Raw genomic sequence first — 20,348 nt, forward strand, 5'->3', positions numbered from 1 at the left:
TATAACGATGGAAAATTTCATGTCATATGACATTTACATATAATGTAAACTACCCCTAAGTTTGCTGCGAAGATACGCTGACTGATGGGATTTTGTTCTCTTTAGTAAGAAGTGATCTTCTCACTAAGCTGAATCTCCTCCGAGAAATATAAAACATTGTCAACTTTTTGCGGTAGGCTGGTGTTCCCCTGATGGCCTTATCTTATCCACGACCAGTGGTCGTGGTTTGATATTGAAATGGTCGACGTTGTCACGGTCCCATAATTGATCCGTCTGCTCGCGTTTGTTGTTGCTCTCTGCCCACCAGCTGTCTCACCACAATCATCCTGTTATGGGGTTTGAGACTTAAGGCGGCTGAGAAGTCCAGCAGCGAATGCGTCTTATAGATTTAACAATCGCTGCGTTAATATCAGTACAGGTTTAATTTACAAAGTAAGTACACACTGGATTCGGTTTAATAAATATTCATATATTTAGATTATTGCCTAGTTATGATACGATCGCAATCAACACGATGACAATATCAACGATGTTGTATAACTTTGTAATAAATTAACATGTTTTTGTTGTTCTTTTTGTTTTTAAATTATTATTTTGGACGTTATTTGATGTATTTTCTGGCCAATTATTGGGAAGAGTGGATGAGTTTAGGAGACTAGATGAACGACTATAGTTAACTTATGCCTTGGCAACTGGTTCGACGGTTGTGGTTTCAGCAACAGCAACTGGTTCAGGAGCAGCTGTAGTTGTGGGTTCGACCTTCTTTGGGGCAGGTTTGGCATCTCCACGACCGAAGATGGCCTTTTCAATACCCAAAATGGGAGATTCAAAGGCCAAAGTGGCAAAGATGGAAGCGCACAAAGTCAAACCGAAATCGTGCCACCAACGGAGAACCTACAAAACAAAGCGGAAATTTTGGTTATAACGATTTTAATTTTGTTTGCAATGTGTGTGGTTTCACTTACCATATCGTAATCGGAGAAGTGAGTGTCGGTTTGCAAGCGACCAGCAGTAACCCATTGAACGATTCTGTGAATGACATACATGCAGTAGGTCAAGCGACTGAAACCGGTAAAGAATCCCCAGGATAAGAAGTCATTGATGATGCCACCATGACCGTTGTAACAGGCCCAGACAATCCAGCCAATGGCACAAGCCCAAGAGGCACGGGACAAGGGTTCATAGAAGGCACCTTCAATAATGGGGGCATCAGGGTTTTCGGGCAAGATACGCCAGTATGGACCCCACAAATCGGTAAGCATAACACCAAGAGCCAAAACCCAACCGGTGATAACCCAACATTTCTTCAATGGAATTTGACGGCCGCGATTCTTGGTGAACAAGAAGTAACCGAAGAGTACACCCATCAACCATGTTGGAATACGAGTATGGGTTGGATAGTAGGTAAGACGTTGACGTAAATCGACTTGATCATCATCGACACGGAAGAGAGTGAAATTGTTGTGCATAAATGTGGCAAATGTACAGCCCATACAGAGAACACCGAATACAGCAATGGGAGCAACAGCCTTCTTACCCCATTTCCACAAGGGAATAAGGAACAATGGTGACAACACATACAATTGGGTATCGACAGCCAAATACCACGACTGACTGATGCACTGCAAAAATACAGATGGAAAGGTTGTTGAAGATCAACTTTAGATATGCACATTCTTTTTATAAAAAGGAGGGTGGGTGTTTCGGGGTTATACTTACAATGCTGTAGGGGAAAGCGTAATTTTGGACATACAACAAAGTAGCCCACCATGATTCTTCACAACGTTTATCTTGGGTACCGAGTTTCATCCACATGGGACCAGCACCAGAGTACTTGTACAAAGACATAATGTACAAAACAACCACGGCAACGACAGGAGTCAAACGAATGTAACGATGGAAGTACATCAAGCCAATGTGCAATTTACCCTTGCTGCAAAGAGAAGTAGAAAAAATATTTATTTTTGATTTTCTTCGAAGGTAAATTAAATTTTAGTTAGGAAAGGGTGCTTTGTAAGATCCTTTCCAATAGAAAAAGTGCTTTCTAAGACCCCTTCTAAAGATAAGGGTGTTTTTAAGACCCTTTCCAAGAGAGAAAAGTGTGCTTTGTAAGATCCTTCCCAAAAAAAGGGTGCTTTGTAAGACCCGTTCCAAGGAAAAGGGTGCTTTATAAGACACTTTCCAAAAAAGGGTGCTTTGTAAGACACTTTCCAAAAAAGTGTGCTTTGTTAGACCATTCCCAAAGAAAAGGGTGCTTTGCAAGACCCTTTCCAAAGAAAAGGCTGCTTTGTAAGACCATTTCCGAAGAAAGGGGTGCTTTATAAGAACCTTTCCAAAGAAAAGCGTGCTTTGTTCCATTCCAAAGGAATATATCCATTAAATTCAGTGGATTTCAACTATCAATTCCATTGCGTATACTTCAAAAATAATCTTATTTAAAATCCAAGGGATTATTTCTTTTGGCATATACGCAATGGAATTTACCGTTAAAATACACTGGATTTCGTAAATATGAACGTTCTCAATGTACATTAGTATTTTTAACTTTTCGCCTAAAAGTATGCTAAAATTTCTGTTTGCCTTTCATACGGAAATTGCTCAATAATTATTAAAATTTGATTTACTTTCGTAATTTTAGTCTCTAAAAATTAACTTACGTCTTTTCCATTTCACGGAAAGCACCCCACAACATCAACAAGCCAGACATGAAGAAGAAAGTATCTACACAAAGTGTGGCATTTTGTACCAACATGGAGTAGGAAGATGTGGTCCACTGTAATATAAAAAAAAATATATAAAATTTAAATTAATAAAAATCATTAAAAATGATCTTCGCCTTAACAGGCAAAATTTCAAAAATTTAAATTAAATTGTTTTTTAAAAAAAATGTTTCAAACTCTTTTACTTACGGTGTAGAATTTGTTTCTATTGATATGGGGCAAATCGTAGAAAGTCATATAACCGTGACCGAAAACGACCCACATCATGGAGAAGCAGCGCAAGCCGTTAAGGCAGTGGATAACATTGGGGTTATTGACGGGCTTAACAGTGAAGATTTTGGGGGCATTGGTAAGGACAGAGAAGGACAAGTACAATGGAGATTTGGGTTCTGTACAAAACAAAATAAAAATTAAAAGTTGTCTTAAAATAAGAAAAAAACGAACTTACCTCCTTTCTTGGTCTTAACATAATCGTAAACGGAACTAGCCAACATACAGAAAATGATGAAAGCAAAGAAGATACTGGAATTAAAAAAGAAATATGTTATGTATAAGTAAAATTATTATAAATAATTTTTATTGTCTATCTCTCTACTCACATGGCAAAAATATCAATACCACGCAATTTAATTGGATCATTGACATCACAATAGCTTTCGCTGACCATGGTAGCGGTAACATCAATATTGTAGAATTTCTTAATAACCTGTTTCAAGATTTCATTGGATTTGGCTGGTGAGCAGGATTTTGGTACACAGATGCCCAATTCGAAGGTTTCAGGATCCTTGTATTTGTAACTGATGGCACGACTTTGGGCATCATCCTTTTGGATTTGTTGATAGAAATTCTTAATGGGCACCTTGGTCAAACAGTATTGACCGCGAATTTCATCTTCAGCGGTAAATTGACGAATGATTTCAATACATTCTTCATATTGACCCATACTGATGGTGTGACCAGCCAAAAGACCCATGGGCAAACGACCCCAACTGTCGGGGACTGGAGGAGAGAGAGAGAAAAGAAAAAATGTTGGTTATTATGGATTAAAAAATACGGATTTTTGAAGAGATTTTGGATTTTAGAAAGCAAATTCATAGGCTAGGTATATTTAGAGTGTGAGAGAGAAAGGTCGTGGGTTCGACTCCCCGGCTAGGCAACATCAAATTTTCAACGGTGGCGACATTTCCTGGGAATTTTAGCCTTGAAAACTTCTCTACAACTGGTGTCTTAGAACTCGGCGATAAACAGTAGGTCCCATATCATTGAGCTAATATTAATCAGGGTGCACTCATTGATATGAGAGAAGTCTCCCTTGTCCCGCCTGGGATGTTTGTGGAACAATTATATCTTCAACTATGTAAAAGACAATGTGTGTATGTTAGTATGTTTGTATGTTCCGTACTGACTCAAAAACGGTGAACCGATTTTCTTGAAAATTTCAGAGAATGTACAGGGAGGACCCGTGGTTAAAATAGGCTATAAATTTTGTGGAATTTCGGAGGGGCGGGGTACCTCCTCTTTGTCTGATTTAATAAAAACGCTATTTGAGCTAAACTGAAATGAACGATTGAATTAATTCTTCCGAACTATTACCCTTTGAACCACCGCGCTCCGAACCACCCCGCTTCGAACTTCCACCCTCCGAACCACCCCGACCCGAACTTCCATCTTCCGATCTACCCGATTCAATCTGCTTCGAAATTTCACCCTCCGAACCACCCTGCTGTGGACTTCCACCTTGCGATTCACCATGTTTGGAACTTCCACCTTCCGAACCACCCTGCTCCGAAGTTCCACCCTCTGATCCACCCCGCTCCCAACTTCTACCTATCGAACCACTTTGCACCGAACCACCCTGCTCCGTATTTCCACCCTCCGATCCACCTTGCTCCGAACCACTACCTTCCGAACAACTCTGCTCCAAACCACCCTGCTCCAACTTCCAGCCTCCGATCCAACCTGCTCCGAAATTCCACACCCTGAATCACCCCGCTCCGAACTTCCACCCTCAGAATCACCTTGCACCGCGAATCACCTTGCACCCCAAGGCTAAAACCGTCAAAATACCGAAAATCGGGTGGTACTGCTTTATGGGGGCTATATGAAGGCGTGGACCTTTACCGACAAATTTAATATGGAACGTTTAATATCCCAAATGAAGGCCAAATACCAAATTTCAGCTATTTCAGTGGAATATTGAGGCCACAATCTTTAAAATACCGGAAAAAGGGGGTACCGTTCTGTGGGGGCTATACTAAGGCGTGGACCTATACCGACAAATTTCTGGGAGAAAGATTTATATCACCAACGAAGACTAAGTACCAAATTTCAGCCATTTCTGAGGAATATTGAGGCAACAACCTTCAAAATACCGAAAATCGGGAGGTACCTGGGGGCTATATGAAGTAGTGGAAATATACCGACAAACTTCATATGGAGCGTTTAATACCTCAAATGAAGACCAACCAACCATTTCGGTGGAATATTGAGGCCACAATCTTCAAAATACCGGAAAAAGGGAGGTAGCGTTCTATGGGGGCTATACTAAGGCGTGGATCTGCAACGACAAGTTTCTGGGGGAATGTTTTATACCGCCAACGAAGACTAAATACCAAATTTCAGCCATTTCTGAGGAATATTGAGGCAACAACCTTCAAAATACCGGAAATAGGGAGGTACCCTTCTATGGGGGCTATATGAAGGCGTGGACCTATACCGACAAATTTAATATGGAACGTTTAATATCCCAAATAAAGGCAAAATACCAAATTTCAGCCATTATGATGCCCGAATCTGCAACTGGGATGTTCGAACTTTTTAGAGAAATACAGGGCCGATATTACTGCCATACTGGAAATACGATGGATTGGGAAAGGTGTTGTGCTCTTATCGAAGAGAAGAGAAGAGAAGAGATAATCTACAATCAGTAGCAATGCGTAGCGAACGAGAGACGTATCGGGAGAAAAGATTTTTCCTTAGGAAAAACAGAGAAATGGAAAAGCAGGAGTGTGAAAAAATCAAGATGTATAGGAGCCGGAAGTCCGCAAATTCTACAAAAGAGTTAAACATCAAACTGATGGCACATCAACCTGTAGAGACGAGCAAGGAAATTGGGCTCAAATACATTTACAGGGCTCAGGATATGGAAAGACCATCTCTTCAAACTGTTGGTATCCAATACTAGCGAAGACGACGAAGATACCAATGATCCGATTGTAGAGGTTAATACCGCAATAAACCGACTGAAGAATAATAAGGCAGCAGGAATCGATGACTTATCAACCGAGCTGTTAGGGTTTGCAATGGAAGCAATGAATACCCGAGTATACATTAGGAGAGAATATACTCTTGCAGACCTCTGAAAATTGTTTACAGAATGTAATAGAGGAAAATGAAGCACATTTTCATGTTCCAGTCAGGAGTGAAAATTCATTACAGAATGAAATACAATAAAGGAAAGCAATGCAAGCGAATACCACCAAAAGGGGGTAATGACAGCAATGGATACTCGAGTATGCAATAAGACCGATTAAGCTTTTGCAGATCTCTGATGCCTTTTCATTCTCCAGTCAGTTATTGAAAATTCATTGTGGCGTATAATAAATATTTAAATAAATATACATAAATAAATTATACGCAACCGTTAATACTTTATTAAAAAAGGTAATTTGTTGTAATTCAAATTATTAACAATAGCTAATCATGTATTAACACTTTTTATGTACTTATGTATGTACAAATTTTGTTTTATCACATAAATGAATAGAACAAAATGTTGAAAAAAAAACACTGTAAAGCGTGTTTAACCTCCCCTTAGCTGATAAGATTTGCGATTTCGATTTTAACATTGGAAATTCCTTTTTTTATTATACTTTAAACGCGGTGGGGGCTATTAAACTTGTCTATAAATCATGGTACTTAATCGTTCATGCAATCGCTACCGTTACTTCACTTAAATCTATAATACCGAATCAGATATTCTGTTATCGCTCATAAAAATTTGACATTCTAAAGTTCAATAAAAAGCAAAGAAAAAAAACGAATGCTTAAAGATTTTTTTAATCAACAAATCATAGTTGGTGCTTTGCTTTGTGTTTTTTTTTTTACTACATTTATTTTTATAATAGAAGTTTTTAGAAGCGTCAAATTTGATTCGAAATGAAAAAGGCTTTTGTATAGCTGTCGATTATTTGATAATGTCAATTAATACCACAAGCATTGCAAACATAAAATAGTCAGTGGTGGTTTTTGGGCAATCGGATTTGCGATGGCATTAAAGGTGTTTTATGTATTTAGTTTTATGATTATATTTATGCTGGCAAATTTTTGATTTACAATCGCCATACTTTTGTAGCGTGTTTTATGGTGGGTGCAACAATAGTCAGTCATTAAAGATTATTTTGATGGGTTTTCATTAATATTTGGTTACATGGCCATGACACATAATAATTTTATTTAGAGTCTGACGAAAATGAAAACGAAAGAAAAACAACTAAACTCGTGTATGATTTTTAAATTTTGCATTTGTTTTAAAGCAAACGCAAATTCAATATTGCCATGAAAACCAACGTTTAGGTGTTTTTCGTTCGCGTTCATTTTCTTTCGACATAGTGAAACAGGCCCTGAGTCTTAATCGGCCACTTGAAAGAACTCTTAAATGTGGACAACTATTTGAAGATAACCATTAAGAGCCGCCAAAAGATGCCGTTCATCACAAAATCAAACTAGAAAAATGCAAATGAAAAAATAGGGCTTGTCTGCAACCTACCAAACCATAGCTTTGTTCCAGAACTAAAAAGTTTTTACAACTTTTACGACTTTTACACATTTTACCCGAAAAAGCATTCCCGTACACAAAAAAGTTGTAAAATGTCCCCTTCACTTTAAACAAAAATGGCGCTGAATGGCGCTCTCTTTAAAAACTTTTTACTCGACAAATTTGAGCGTGTAAAAAATAGTAACATGGTTGCCAGCGTCTGATTGGTTGATTCGCCGACTTTGACATTTGTTCCAGTTTTTTGACGTATTTTCCATTTTTCCGTTCCCGAACTATTTCAAAAAACTTTTGTGTGAGAAAACATTTTTTACAGTTCTCTCTTTTACGAGTTTTACTATTAAAAAGTACGGGAACGAAGTTCATTTTAACAAGTAATTCGAAGAATTTCAGTTGTAATTTGATTACATATATCACTTAAATTCCAAACATTTAACTTTTACTTTGAGAATTCCAATTGAAATTAGAATTTTTTCATTTGTAATTCGAATTATTTCATTTATAATTTGGCCATTTGTAATTTGATTTTTTTTTAAATTTTAATTCGATTGTTATTATTTCATTTGTAATTTGAGTTCATTCATTTGTAATTCGAATTATTTCATGTACGAGTATAATTCTGTACAATCTATATCTCGAAACATTTTATTTGTAATTCGAAAAACCAAATATGAAACCAATGCAACTAAAAATTTTATAATTTTTTGCACTGCATTTTAAATGGAATAATTCGATTAACAAATGATATAATTTGAAATTGAAATTAAAAAAAAAAATCAAATTACAATACAAAACTCCATAGGTCATGATAAGCTCAATTAATTCAATCAAATACAAATGGAAAAATTCGAATTACAAACCGAATATTTCGAATAACAAATTGAAAAAAAAATCGAATTAGACACAAATGACACAATTCGAATTTAAAATAATAATCTATTTCAAAGGAAAAAAAATCATGGCACAATTACCAAGGTAGTGGTATCACACCAGCTGTTCGAATATGAAGTGTCAAATCCTTTTATAAAAAATATTTTTGTTGTAATTTCCCCAACAACATAAAGAAAATTTTGAAATAACATATTACAAATATGTCGATGCCACTATCTGGTCGATATGCCTTGAAAAAATAAATTTCAAATGGAAAAATTTAAATTACAATCAGAATATTTCGAATCATGGTAGAACAAGAAAAGGTAGCAGCAATACCCAGCTGACTGAACTGGGCTGTAGTGTTAGTGTCAAATTCCATACGTCATTTTATATATTTATTTCTATGTTCGATGTATATTAGGGATATATATTTTTTGAAGAACAAATTTATTCAACAGAAAAACAACTATTTCCCATAAAGGCTCCTTCATATCATTGACATGTAACCTCCTCCAGGTCCGAACGACATGCCACACACTAAAACACCGCTTATAGAGGCGGTACAATATTTGTTAATATGTGTGGTATTTTGTTAAACTTGAAAAGAATAAAGCCCTAATAAACATGTGCTTTTTTGTTTTGAAAAGCAACAGCTTCTTTTTTTTAATGAATTGGCAGCGACCCCAAACATTTTTGCAAGAATTCTACTTTCTGCGAGAAATAATGCATTTAGTAGAATGATATGGAAACATTCAAATTGAAAATCTAACGAGTTTTCATTCATGTTTTTCAAAATATTCAATCAAATGTGAAAAATTATTAGTTTTTTAAATTCCAATAATTTATAGACATTTCCTTATTTTGTTTACATTTACGTTGACACTAACGTTAACAAACAAAAACAAATTTCTATGTGGTTGTTGTTGAGTTGTATTTGTTGTAGTATTAACTTTACCTGGTTTGTTCTACCATGATTTCGACTAAGAAAATGAAAAAATTCGATATTAGATATGAAAGAATTAAATTATAAATGAAATAATTCGAATTTCAATTGGAATTCTCAAATTACAGTAAAAGGCCGGGTCACCCAAAAATGTCCTTGGATAAACAGTACAGAAGGATTTGGCAAATAGTAAGAACTCAGAACAGAACACCTCATAGGACCCCTTGAGGTCTTCTAAAGATAACAGAAGACCACTTGAGATCTTATACAGATGACAGAAGATCTCTTGAGGTCTTCTATAGACAACATAAGACCTCTTAAAGTCTTCTATAGATAGTATAGTATATAGATAGTCTTCTATAGACAACAGAAGACCTCTGGACGCCAGAAGATCTTTGGAGGTCTTCTATAGGCAACAAAAGACCCCTTGAGATCTTCTACAGAAGACAGAAGATCTCTTGAAGTCATCTATAGACGACAGAAGATTTCTTGGTGTCACCTTGAGGTCTCCTATATATAAAAGAAGTCCTCTTGAATTCTGCTATAGGCAACAAAAGACCTCTTGTTGTCTTCTTTAGACAACAGAAAACCCCTTGAGGTCTTCTACAAACGACAGAAGATCTCTTGAAGTCATCTATAGACGACAGAAGATTTCTTGATGTCTTCTATAGACGTCAGAAGATCTCTTGAGGTCATCTATAGACAACAGAAGACCTCTTGAGTTATTCTATAGGCAAGAAAAGACCTCCCCTTGTCTTCTTTAGACAACAGAAGATCCCATGAGGTCCTCTTTTGACAACAGAAGACATCTTGAGGCATTTTATAGACGACAGAAGATTTCTTGAGGTCTTCTATAGACGGCAGAAGATTTCTTGAGGTCTTCTAAAGACGAAGACACTTTGAGGTATTTTATATACCAAAGAATTTCTCTTAAGGTCATCTATAGACTTCTTGAGGTCTTCTATATATAACAGAAGTCCTCTTGAATTCTTCTGTAGGCAATATCTTGTGATCTTCTTTAGACAACAGAAGACCCCTTGTGGTCTTCTAAAGACGACAGAAGTGCGCTTGAAGTCATCTATAGGGGACAGAAGATCTCTTAAGGCCTTATATAGGCAACAGAAGACACCCTGAGGTCTACAGAGAACAGAAGACCTCTTAAGGTCTTCTATATACGACAGAAGATCTCTTATATAGACAACAGAAGACATCTTGAGGTCTTCTATAGATAACAGAAGTCCTTTTGAATCCTTCTTTAGGCAACAAAAGATCCCCTTTTCTTTAAACAACAGAAGACCCCTCGAGGTCTTCTATAGACGACAGAAGATCTCTTAAAGTCATCTGTAAACGACAGAAGAGTTCTTGATGTCTTCTAGAGACCTCAGAAGATCTCTTGAGGCTTTCTATAGACAACAGAAGACACCCTGAGGTCTTCTATAGACAACAGAAGACTTCTTGAGTTCTTCTATAGGCAACAAAAGACCTCTTCTTGTCTTCTTTAGACAACAGAGGACCACTTGAGGTTTTCTATTGACAACAGAAGACTTCTTGAGGTCTTCTATAGACGGCAGAAGATTTCTTGAGGTCTTCTAAAGACGAAGACATCTTGAGGTCTTTTATATACCACAGAATTTCTCTTGAGGTCATCTATAGACAATAGAAGCCCATTTGATTTCTTCTATAGACAACAGAAGATCTCTTGTGATCTTCTTTAAACAACAGAAAAACCCTTGAGGTCTTCTATAGACGACAGAAGATCTCTTGAAGTCATCTATAGGGGACAGAAGATCTCTTGATGTCTTCTATAGACGTCAAAAGATCTCTTGAGGCCTTCTGTAGACAACAGAATGCACCTTGAGGTCTTCTATAGATAACAGAAGGCCTTTTGAGTTCTTCTGTAGGCAAGAAAAGACCTCTTGTGGTCTCCTTTAGATAACAGAAGACATCTTGAGGTCTTTTTAAAGACGACAAGATTTCTTGAGGTCTTCTAAAGACGAATACACCTTGAGGTCTTCTATATACGACAGAAGATCTCTTGATGTCATCTATAGACAACAGAAGACTTCTTGAGGTCTTCTATAGTTAACAGAAGACCTCTTGAGTTCTTCTATAGACAACAGAAGATCTCTTATAGACTTCTTTAGACAACATAAGATCTTTTGAGAACTTCTATATGCAACAGATGAACTCTTGAGGTCTTTTAAAGAAAATTTAAGACCTCTTGAGGTCTCTTATAGACAAAACAAAACATTTTGAGATCTTCTTTAGACAACAGAAGACCTCTTGGGGTTTTCATTAATAGGCGACCTCTTGAGGTCTCTTGAGTTCTTCTAGGCAGAACATAGCAACCACATAAACCAACCAACAACGAAAGCGATCTCATAGCTTAGTGGGTGTATGTTAACCATCTCTGGCTTCAAACGGTTTCATTTAAAACCTTCATTCATTAAAGCTCAACTCGAACTCGACTTTGCCGACAGAGATATACTCTTAATGTATGTGAAATTTCGAAAATTTTATCTATTTTTAGAGCTCTTGGATCATTATGTGTCAAGAAGTATGGACTTGCCCGCGAAAAGATGTCGAAAATTTCAAAACTATCCCAGAAGATTAAACGAAAATTAAGCGAAATTTTCAATTAGGCGAAAATTTGGAACTTTTTTGAGGGAGATGTTGGAAGGAGTTGTCTTGATTTAAGTTTTGAGAAATATTACATATATTTTGTAACATTATCTCAGAAAATATGGACTTGTCTCCGAAAAAAATTATACCTCGTACTAGGAGACGTAAAAACTCAAAACGAAGAATTTTGAAATTGTATGTGGGATACACTTGAAGAAATGGACTCAATATTAAAACCTGATTTATGTCTTGAAGAAACATATATAAAGTTGGAACCAAATCGGTTACTCCCGTCGACAGTTATCGTGAGCACCATTTTAGCAAACTTTTGTGGGGGAGGTACCAGAATGATGTGAATTTCAAACGTAATTTATCGCCTGTGTTTTTAATTCCAACTGGTGATCGTACAGTTTTTTTTACAAATCCATGAGCGTTTTTAATTTTTTACTAATACTTTTTCTTCACAATTTCATTCAATAAAAACCGTTCTTCTGATCACTTCACAATTATGATGAAATTCATAGATCTGTTTTCTAAACAACATTATCACACTTTATAACACTTTCTTTAAGACTTTGCTTTCTTATATCCATCCATATATCCATCATTGTTTTCATATTTTTTTCTGCATTTCAAAACCAAAAAAACAATTAAAAAATGCTTACATTTAAGGGCCCATTCGTTGTAACTTTTCATTCCCAATAGGATACGATCAATATCTGTCGAACACTGATCATCGTTGTAATTTCTTGATGATTCACCGGTGGCGGTAACGTTTCTCAATTCGTAACTCAATTCCGAACCAACATCGAAGAATTGGTAAGCAATGTTACTATGGAAGGGACTTTGTGGTACAGACAGCAGTGTATTCGATGTGTCCTCGGCAAATGTTGCACTCACAAGCACTAAAAGTGCTAACGACACACCCGTTAGGATATGTCGAGCCATTCTGTGTCTGTCGTCGTATTCGTTAAACCGTTCCTAACACTCTATGAGCGTCGTACCGTTACAAACTAGCTGTATTAACCTAATAAACGGTAGCTTTTATAGCTAACTGATATTGATTATGATTATCAGAAAGGGCAACAACAGCAACAATCTACAGCTACGCACACTACTACACATAATAGAGTTTTTTCCATTGATAGTTAAATTTCTTTTTATTTTGCAAAAAAACAAATTTTAAATCTAAGGGATATACAAATGTGTGTGATTTTTAATTGATAAAGTCCACAATCGGCTAAAGAGCACATAGGGACTTTCTTGTTGTATTATTGGAAATTTGGGATAAGAATTTTGGCTTCGTGTGGCCTAGCAAACGCGATAACACATGTGCTTGCTTAACGCCTATACAGTGGTGATAATTAGATTAGATAAATATATTCATAATTTGACAAATTCTTCCATCGAAATATAGGGTGCTTCTGGAGACGTTTTCTAAAACGAAAGTATGCTTCTAGAGACCATTTCTGGGAGAAAGGATGCTTCTAGAGCTGCGTCGCCCATTATATTTCCATCAATACTAAAGCATGTGTGTATGCATGGGTGAAAAAAAACAACAACCACATGATGTTCATCGTTTGTTTATGTACACGTACCAGGGGTGCCAAGTTGGTGGTTTTCTCGCTACTTGTGGTGATTTTTGACGTACAAAAACCACTGTTTAAGCAGGAATGTCAACTGTTTTAATGTAAAAATCGCTACAGACCTATGGTGCGTATGTGGCTGTAGCGATTTTTACCTCGGAACAGTTGGTATCCCTGACACGTACACTGTACGTGAGAGAGAGAGAGAGAGAGAGAAGCAAATGCAAAAACAACTCAGTGGGCGTCCTCACTATACTGTCTTTGCAATGAATCGCGTCCCTGTTCTAGAGACCGTTTCTGATGCTTCTAGAGACCGTTCCTGAAAGAAAGTGTGCTTCCAAAGACCTTTTTTCATTTGTCACCTAAAAGTATTTTAAACTGATTTAATTTTTGTCCTTAGTAAAATTCTCTCTCGTGTATACCATTCAATATATGATTAACCAAATTTGTAATCTAATAAATACCAATTTATCTATGGCACATAAATTGTTTTCGATTTGTTCGTATTAGGTACTTGGTGGTTAGTTATGCCACCCGCTTATCATGCGTACTTTCAAGAGTATGTCATAATTTTGATTTATTGACGAGTGATTGGTGTAGTGGGTGCACTGATACAAATGCGCCTTTGAATTGGAATGCAACTGCAAATAATATTTGTGTAAATGGCGCCAACATAATCTACTGTCCAGGACACCTTACACTGAAGGATCAAATAAAGGATATTTTCAATTAGCTTAATAAAACGTGTACATTCTTATTATCATACACACTTTAAATGATTCTGGTTTACGAAATTTTAAAAATAACTGACTTTCTTTTACATCCATTAAGTGGAAATTAATTTATTATACCAATGATATATCGGCAAAAATTTCTAAAATCGAGTCTTCCATTTAGAAATTATACAAATTTTCCTTTGATGCTACCTCAATGACTTTTGGTACATAGATTAAGCAAAAATCTTTTATCCAAATCTGTTTTTGTACGAACATTCTGCAACTAAAATTCAATTTTTCCAAACAATAGCAAAGGCCGAGTAGATTATAAAAGTAGAGCTAAAATATGAGACACGTGCATCGGAGTTTTTAAAGTTTAGATTGAGAAGTAACCTATGTAAGTGGGCGGTGCAAGTTCCGCCCTTTTCTATTTTTTTTCGAAATATTCGAGTTTAGATTCCTTGGAATCCGTGCAGTTTAGGTATTTGGTGTCATGCGGTTTGGGGCTTTGGTGTCACAAGGCGTCGTTTTGTCAGGACTGTATCTTTCAAATCGTTAGGAAATTTGTTTTACTCTCAGAGGCAAAGATGTAGCACTTATCATTTTTTACTTTTTTCGTGTTTTGGCCTACCGATATCAAACCGATCAAATTTGAAGCAAACAAACAACTACCAAAATATACCTCAGATCTTAATATACATCTTTTTAGAATATACAAACTCTGTATAAACTGTTCTAAAGCAAATGGGATTTTATTCTGTTTTCTATAGTTCTGGTCCACAGGTACTAAACCGTTTAATATTCATGAAAACAATTAACTACAATACTGTAGCAAAGATATCAGTAAACAACTTTCTGAAGCATACGAACTGTCTGTGAAAGATTCTTAAAGTCAAAATAGCAAAAGCAGGGTTTAAAATGCTAACGCCATATTAGCAAAAGCACCGAATATGTATTTGCAGCTTTGCCTGCTAAAATTTCTCCGAAATATGTTTAGCAACAATGAACAACGGCAACACTTAGCAACAAATTTCACAAAAATATTGCTAGCGATGCTGATGTTATTTGATATTGTTGCTAACTATAATAAAAAAGCATCGCACACGCATACTCATATTTTGCAGCACACATGATCAACACATATCAGAAAAGAGAATAAGCAACAAAGTTTCAACGGCTTAGCCATGTTTTCAGCAAACATGTCAACTTTTGGTGACGCCGTTCAAAATATATATTTTTTTAATTTTAAAACAATAATAATTAGTATTCTTTAGGTTCTACCATATGAGGGGGCATTTTGACATTAAATGATACCTTTTTTATTACTGCATTGGCAACCCTAATCACTAAAAACACCCTCTGTGGCTAATTCGCTGCGACGAATGGTCAGCCGACTGCTAAATATGTAGCGTGGTTGTTGATTATGCCTAACGAAAAAAAGATTAGGCGTAAAAAACGAAATAAGCAAAAATGTACAAAAATAAATATGCGTTCGGTTGCTGTGTGTGTGAATATTGTGTAGCAGTTGAAGTGTACAGCTAATGCTAATGTTTTTAGATGCTGACTTTAAACCCTGAGCAAAACACTTTAGAAAATATTCGATTTTTATACATTTTTCTCCGATTCTTGTCCATAGATACCAAACCGTCCAATATTTAAGAATACAGTCAACTACAAAAATGTACTTAAGATTTCATAAAAAACTTTCTAGAACATACGAACATTCTTGGAATGATGCTGTAAGCTGAAATTCACAAACAAATCAATTATTGTTAACTGTTTTCCCCTACTCAGGTCTGTAAATAACAAACTCTTCAAAATTCAAGAAAATTTTAAAGGTTATGTACATATTTTCGGACCTGAACAGGAACGAATGGACAAGTATAACACTGTACAACACAAAAAATAATTACAAGATAATTCGACCAGATTATGAAAGAGGACCGAAAAAAAGAAGACGCGTGTTGTTTGATCGGTTTGATATCTTGACATACCAGAAAAAAATTATAAGTTGCAGATTGATTGATTGATGGATTTGATGTATTCACAATTTTTGTTCTTTAAGATAAGAGCTACAACTTTGCCTCTGAGAGTAAATTACATTTCTTAACGGTTTATAAGATGTGATCCTGACAAAATGACCCTTTTTGACATCAAAGTCTCATACCTTTGGAGGCACTTTAATTGTATTTGTCTTTAAAAAACACTTTTGTATTAGACCGACCAGAATTTTGAGCATATACACGTTTTCGTGTTAACGGATTAAGATTTGTCACGTATATCGGTTTTTGTTGCCATTTGTTTTGTATTGCCTTTTTTATTAAAAATATAAAAAATTCCCACAAAGCTGAATTTTGATGCAAAAACGTTATTCGGGTTAAAGGACATTTTTGAAGGCTTATTTTTTTTTTTTTTTGATTTTTTTCCTGCAAACCGCCTAAAGTAAAAGTTGTAGATTTAAAAATTAGCAACAAGAATGGTCTTTATGATTTTTAAAAAGGTATCCTGCTTCATGAGATATCGTCATCTAAGAGTCAAATTAAACATATGAAGAAATAAGCCGCATAAGAGGAGATAGGTATTTGCATAGGCTTTCAAACGACACCCGATTTTTGAATCTACACTTTCGGGTCAAATAACGGGAAGACCGGATCCGCCCTCAATGGACATTATACATAGAGAATTTTCATATCTACAATATTTTCGTTAGTCCCATTTCGATAGGAATTGCGGTTTCCAAACAAAATTGTGAAAACCTAAAAACCCCTAAAAATGTCAACTTGAATCGCGATTTATTTAAAAAGCGCTCCGGCGATTTTTTTTGTTTTTTGATTTTTCTCATCTATGAACATTGTAGTTTCAGAATCCCCAAAAACTTCCCAGGTGTAAGCACCTTCCATTTAAAGTTGCTTCAAGAGCATCGTGATTGTTTGTACTGTTGTTTAAATTTCAAACAATAGGTTTGTCTGGTTACCCTAAAACATTGATGAACAAGATGAGCACTCGCCTTTACGTTTTCGTACACACAGAAAAAAATGGCCTCTCTTCGTCTTCGCTTGCTACGTTGTTTAACAACAACAAAGCACGAAACGCACGTGTTTTACGCATTACACCATGCACACAGCTCTTTATTATAAACCAGCATTCCGCAGCTGCGAGAGCCCTGTTGTTATTCTCTTTGACAAAAATCCTCTCCACCCATAAAAAATATGTTGGTACCAAAACATATTAAATTAAGATATGTTACAAAATGTTGGATCCAAACATACATATATTTGTTTGCAATTAGTCTTAAACAAATATTTGTTTGGATTCAAACATATTTCTAACATATATTTTCTGCGTGTACGATTCACCATACAAATTCTCTCATCGTGTCCAACATTGAGAGACATTTTGATAGTTCTTTTACTGAGATTTTGCAAATTCTTGCTGGATAAATTTCTTCTTGCAACCACTTACACCTCAATCATCATCTGTTTTTAATTATTCGGTGTTTGTGTAAATTTAAAACAATGTTATTATGGAAATAGCAAGCCTGATTGTTCTTTTTTTTTGGAAAACAAAGTTGGATAATGGTAAATCCCTCCTTTGCATAATTTTCTTTTTTTATTTTTAATAAAATATAACATTTTTGCTTGCTTTGGTTCCTTTAATGCCTGACAAATTGTTCTTTTTTGGCAAAGCAGCTGATTGCTTGCCAGTTTTTGGAATGTGTCTTTTTACATGTTCTTGCAAAAGAGTTATTCTTTTTTATGGGTACTTTACACGATATGTTATTTGACATATGTGTTGTCACTTTGCAAATACATTTTGTATATAAAAAGTGACAACCCATATGTAAGAAACATATTGTGTAAAGTACCCATTACTCTCTGAGAAAGTACTTGCTGGACAATTCTTGATGGGAAAGTAAACAGACATACCTAATGTGGGTTACGCCATAGACTAATAAATGCATAGACAAAGAAATTCTCTCACCTAAATTCTCTCACTGAGTGTGAATTGTGTCAGTTTAATATGCACTCAATTTTTATACCCTCAGCATTTATGCTAACGAGGGTATACACACATTCATAAGGGCAAAATGTGTCTCATCGAAATAATGGTTTTGGACCCCAAGTATGTTTGGACGAAATCCGTTTCAGACAATTTGGAGTCGATTTAGCAGTGTCCGTCAGTCTGTCTGGCTGGTGCGCACGCTAACTCTCGAACAGCTGAACCGATGTGGTCCTTCAGGTACCTCCCCCACTAAAGTTCGAAAATGTTCGGAAAAATTGCGCGAACGATAACTCTTAAAGGTAGTAACCGATCCGGTCCATACTTTACACATCGTGAAATTTTTACCAGACATAGACGAGGTTTCGATATGGGCTCTATCTGTCCACTCCTTCGGATACCTTCCACACAAAATTTCGAAAAAGTTCAGTTTATTACCTGCTCTCGAATCGTTTTGATTTTTGTTGTATGAACTTGTATTTTCAAGCGCAAGTCCATACTTCCTGAGAAAATGGCCGGAATGCTGTAAAGTGGATGCAGCGCACGATAATTCTTCAACGAATAAACCAGTTCGATCCAGAATTTGGTAGTCGTATTATTTTTTTCAGAATTAAATCCTGTTCTATAATGGGCCATATCGGTCCACAGGGTACTTCCCCCACAACAGTTGAAGATTTTCGCAAATGTTGTGTGCACGACAACTCTCGAAGGCAGTAGCCGATTTGGTCCTTCTCAGTTTAGAACATCCTCTCGAATCGTACTGATTTTTCTTGCAACAGGCTGCACTCAAGTCGACACTTCTTGAGAAAATTACCGGAAAGCTGTAAAAAACACCTACGGTCAGCAAGTGTAGTGGCTGGTCCACACTTTAGATCTCGAAATATCTTAGTTCACGTTCAAAAATGGAATCTATCGGTCCACTGCTTGGGGTACCATCCACACAAATGTTCAACATTTTTGTTTAAGGGTCTGTTCATGAACCCTTTGGACATTTTTACCGAATTATATGGTGACCAACTGAAATGACTGGTGGGCGTGATATTTGTAGGGAGGAATGACTCCCAAAATAAGACCTCCCCCGCATACTTCGCATACTATAGGTATAATATTTTCTTAAGAAAATTACATTACAAATTTACATTTCATAGGATGAAATTATTTGTTAAATTTTGGACTGTTAATTTTACATGATTCAATAGTGAGTCAAAATCTCCCAAAATTTTACACTGCTAGGGATATTGTTAAAAGAAGTAATGTTCCAAATCAAATTTCACTATGAGACTTTGAACAAATAAAATCTGTAACCATAACATATAACATATTTAGCAGAACTTATCTTTGATGTATAGATTAGGGCATATTTTACGATTCTTATCCAGATTTTATTGATGTTTGTTTGATGTTCCGGAATCTAAAATAAACTCTAAAAATTTTGAAAGAATTCCAAGGATATATTCATTTATTTAATTCACATGAGTTCTAAAATAAATAAATGAGTAGTAAAATAAGTGCAATAATTGTAATAAACAAACTTAAAGAATATATGCATTTCTGTTCCAAAAATTGCCCCAAAAATATACTAATTCTGAAATAGTCACTTCAATTGCAATAGTAATGTGAACAAACTACATTTTGCATTACCAGTAAGATGAAAAATAATGGGTTATTTTTACCCATAATGGGTTCGATTTTTACCCAAAAAAAGAAAATTTAGTCACCATATTATCTGTAAACGATACAATAAACAGTATTTCAGTTAGTGTTTTTGGCCATTGTGCGACGTGGTTGTTAATTGGAATTATTTTAGAGTAATGAAATGCATTTAGACTGCTTTGGTTTATCTTCTATCTTCCCACCCAATGTTTGAAAAATATCGAAATAGTTATCTTTTAATCACGTTTTTCTTATATTGTAGTTTTTTTAATCCCTCTAGAGTTTGGATAAAAATGTACTTATTGTTACTGTTTCGACCAATTATATTTTTCATAAAATATTTTTTTATTCTATCATGTACGTAAATCTTCATTATAAAAAAAAATTGTGATCTATCGTAAAATATTAAAATTTTATTGTATATCTTCATTCGTAATTTGTAATATGTATTTAGTAAACAAC

The 20,348-nt window shown here is 35.6% G+C and overlaps 1 protein-coding gene across 1 annotated transcript; it reads right to left on the bottom strand.

Annotated features, from left to right (window-relative positions):
- Window positions 1-448: 448 nt before the first annotated feature.
- On the bottom strand, window positions 449-12,961 carry LOC141398207 (nose resistant to fluoxetine protein 6). Its single transcript, XM_073975440.1, has 8 exons — window positions 12,598-12,961; window positions 3,320-3,719; window positions 3,169-3,242; window positions 2,910-3,109; window positions 2,658-2,773; window positions 1,720-1,933; window positions 966-1,622; window positions 449-894 (listed from the first exon to the last, which is right to left on the bottom strand). Exons 1-8 carry the CDS (start codon window positions 12,878-12,880, stop codon window positions 679-681), a joined length of 2,160 nt encoding a protein of 719 aa, XP_073831541.1. The 5' UTR covers window positions 12,881-12,961; the 3' UTR covers window positions 449-678.
- Window positions 12,962-20,348: the final 7,387 nt, after the last annotated feature.

The sequence above is a fragment of the Musca autumnalis genome, unplaced genomic scaffold, assembly GCF_047663935.1.
Source record: "Musca autumnalis isolate F117 unplaced genomic scaffold, ASM4766393v1 scaffold_3, whole genome shotgun sequence".
Lineage (NCBI taxonomy): Eukaryota > Metazoa > Arthropoda > Insecta > Diptera > Muscidae > Musca > Musca autumnalis.